The sequence below is a fragment of the Leucopleurus acutus genome (assembly GCF_964270905.1).
Source record: "Leucopleurus acutus genome assembly, chromosome: 16".
Classification (NCBI taxonomy): domain Eukaryota; kingdom Metazoa; phylum Chordata; class Mammalia; order Artiodactyla; family Delphinidae; genus Leucopleurus; species Leucopleurus acutus.
Window position 1 is genome coordinate 6,731,905 of NC_139158.1, and position 2,955 is coordinate 6,734,859.

At 60.1% G+C, this 2,955-nt stretch overlaps 1 protein-coding gene across 1 annotated transcript; it reads left to right on the forward strand.

The window, feature by feature from the left end:
- Positions 1-876: 876 nt before the first annotated feature.
- PVRIG (PVR related immunoglobulin domain containing) lies at positions 877-2,357 on the forward strand (the record flags this gene model as incomplete). Its single annotated transcript, XM_082857590.1, has 5 exons — positions 877-1,155; positions 1,244-1,594; positions 1,686-1,809; positions 1,896-1,956; positions 2,061-2,357. The coding sequence occupies exons 1-5, from the start codon at positions 1,095-1,097 to the stop codon at positions 2,355-2,357; spliced, it is 894 nt and encodes a 297-aa protein (XP_082713716.1). The 5' UTR covers positions 877-1,094.
- Between the last annotated feature and the right edge of the window lie 598 nt (positions 2,358-2,955).

A 2,955-nucleotide genomic window follows, 5' to 3' on the forward strand; every position in this document is an offset into this window, starting at 1 on the left:
GTGGATGGGGTGGTAGAGTTTACTTAAGAGGCCGACTGGCTAACACCACAGGATTAGAAGAGATGCTGAGTCAGGGGCATGTGTGCAGGGCAGGCCTCAGGGGACCACAGCCCTGAGGTGGGGCCACCTCTCAGTTCTCACCACACCCTGGACAGGAGTCCTCAACACAGACCCGTGGCTCTAAGCTTGAGCTCACCAAGCTCCTCTCACTCCAGATGCAAGCTCAGCACAGGATGAGACAGGACACAAAGCCTTCTGATCACTTGTCACTGCTTACAGCAGCATGCTGGTCAATTTTCATTCTGTAAACGAACATACACAGGAAAGCAATTTACAGCAACACTTTGCAGGGAAAGATGGCTTGTGTCCGAGAGGTGGGAGTGGTAAGAAGAGGTCAGGTGGTCAGGATGGGAAGCCTTCAGAATTTCCTGATGGGCTGGAGATGCGTGAAGAGTCACAGGTGGCTATGCGCCTTTGGCCTTTGCAGCTAGAAACCAGTTGCCCTCAGCTGTGGGAAGGAAGGCTGCAGATGGGGCAGAGTTCCGTAGGCAAGCCACTGGTCAAGCTGTGCCTGCCCCTTAGGCAGCTCCCCTGCTGGTTCTCCTGCTTACAGGTCTTCCTCTTCCCAAGTTCCACCACTTCCCTACCCCTTAGCTGGGGGTGAGGCGGGTGTCAGAGCCTTCTTCCTAAGGAGAAACCAGGGGGGCCCTCCCTCCCACGGGAAGGACATCTCAGGTCCCCCTGTGGCGTCTGTTCCCTTCCCCCTCCCGCCCTTCCCCAGAGCCTGCCCAGGGTTGGTACCCTAAGGCAGGGCTGGGAAGGGAGCCTGAGCCACTAGCCTGCTCACACTACAGCACAGCCTGGGGACAGGGAAAACCTTGTCACTGTCACTTTAAGTCTCCTGAGGGAGGGGGTCCTCGACCCTGGATTCACCACCCTGAGGAAGACAGAGAAGGAAGTGGGGCAGGTTTGCGGACAGCACTAAGCAGCGCTCCTAGGGCCCGCTCACACGTAAAAACTTCCTGCGATGAGACCGGAAACACAGGTGCTGTCCCCACCACGGCAGCCCCCAGAGCCTGGGCCAGAGGGGAGCCATGGACAGGCCCCGGGCCCTGGGCCTGCTCTTGGCGCTGCTGACTCTCTGCATCACTGCTGGTGAGTGGGGGCCAGAGAGAGGCAGAGGCCATGGGGATGGGGCAGAGACCCAGGCCTGGGTCCTAGCTCCTGTGCCCATATCCCACAGGGATTCCTGAGGTGTGGGTGCAGGTTCAGATGGAGGCCACCGAGTCCCCGTCCTTCACTGTCCGCTGTGGATTCCTGGGATCTGGCTCTATCTCCCTGGTGACTGTAAGCTACGGGGGCCCCGATGGTGCCGGAGGGACCACGCTGGCTGTGTTGCACCCAAAGTTCGGCACCCAGCGCTGGAACCCTGCCTGCCGGGCCCACTGGGAAACCAGAACCAGCATCTCCCTCACCTTGGAAGAGTCCGAGGCGAGAAGCTCCAGTCCCAACACCACCTTCTGCTGCAAGTTTACTTCCTTCCCCGAGGGCTCCCAGGAGGCCTGTGGGAACATCTCCCTCAGCCCAGACCAAGGTGGGGCTGATGAGGAGAGGGGGCCCTGGGAGGACAGGGAGGGACTTGGGGGTGCCAGGCACCTAACCGGTATGTCTCTCCCTGTGCACAGGGCTCCCTGCTCCTACTCCAGCCACCATGCTGCGAGCTGACCTGGCTGGGATCTTGGGGGTTTCGGGGGTCCTTCTCTTTGGCTGCGTCTACCTCCTCTACCTCCTGCGTCGGCAAAGGCACTGGTGAGACCCAGCCCCTGCTGATCCAAATCCCCAGGGCACTGGGCCAGCCACATGCTTTGCCTCTGACCCTCCTAACTCTCTCCCAGGTCTGTCATGAAGCTTCAGCCACCCAGCCACAGCAGCCCCCAGACACAGAGGAGAGCAAGTGTGAGGACCGGGGGATGGCTTTGGAGAGGGGAATGGAGGGGACTGGAGGTGGGGAGCCACGAGGTGGAGCCTCACTTGAGCTTCCTTCCCCGTCTCCCCTGCAGGCAGCCGGCCAAGCCTCCCTGACCTCTCTCCACATCCCCTATGCCACCATCAACACCAGCTACTTCAGCCCGGCAACTCTGCACCGGGTCCTCCCACCCCAGCCCCTACCCAGGTGGGCGCCGCTCCCCAGCCAGAGCCCCGTCCCCTGGGCACCCCTGCCGGCCTCCACTCGCAGCAGCTTCATCTCTGTTGAGAACCGACTCTACGCTCAAGCAGAAAAGAGGCCTCTCCACGCCGGCACCGACCTCATCCCGCTCCCGGACTGTCTGGGGCGCAGAGCCATGGAGGGGCGTTAGGAGTTCGATGAGAGGGACCCCAAGTCCACTCTGCCTTTCTCCTCTCCTGGGCCCCTAGAACCCCCTTCTGTTGGGTGTGTGTCCTGGTGGTCCACTGTCTTTGCACAGCTTGTTTTATTCTCAGGCTTCCAGTAAGTGTCTCCACACATACCCCTCCAGGGCCCACTTGCTGTGGATGTGGTCAGCACGAGTGCATGCGTGGGCGCACGTGTATGTATGTGAAGTGACAAAACCCCATCCCGGGTCGTTTCCTGTTTTCAAGTCCCCAGCCCTCCCAGATGAGGTTGATAACTAAACCAACAAGAATGGTTTTTCTGACCTGGGCTTTGGCTGGGCCTTTTTTTCTTTGGGGGGGGTGGGTGGCAGTTAAGATGTTAGAGTGGTTTCAACCCCCTGGGATGCAGGGGCCAGGTTAGACCCGGAGGGGGAGGGTGACTCAGCGTGGGGATCTCTCCTCTGCCTGACAAGGGACAGGGGTGTTCCTGGCCCTGAAGACCTTGCTGAGGGATGTCAAGTGGGAAGACAGGATTGGGGGTCTGGTGGCCCCCAGACAGGATGGCCCATATTCAAATCCCACTATGTCCTAGGACAGCAGCAA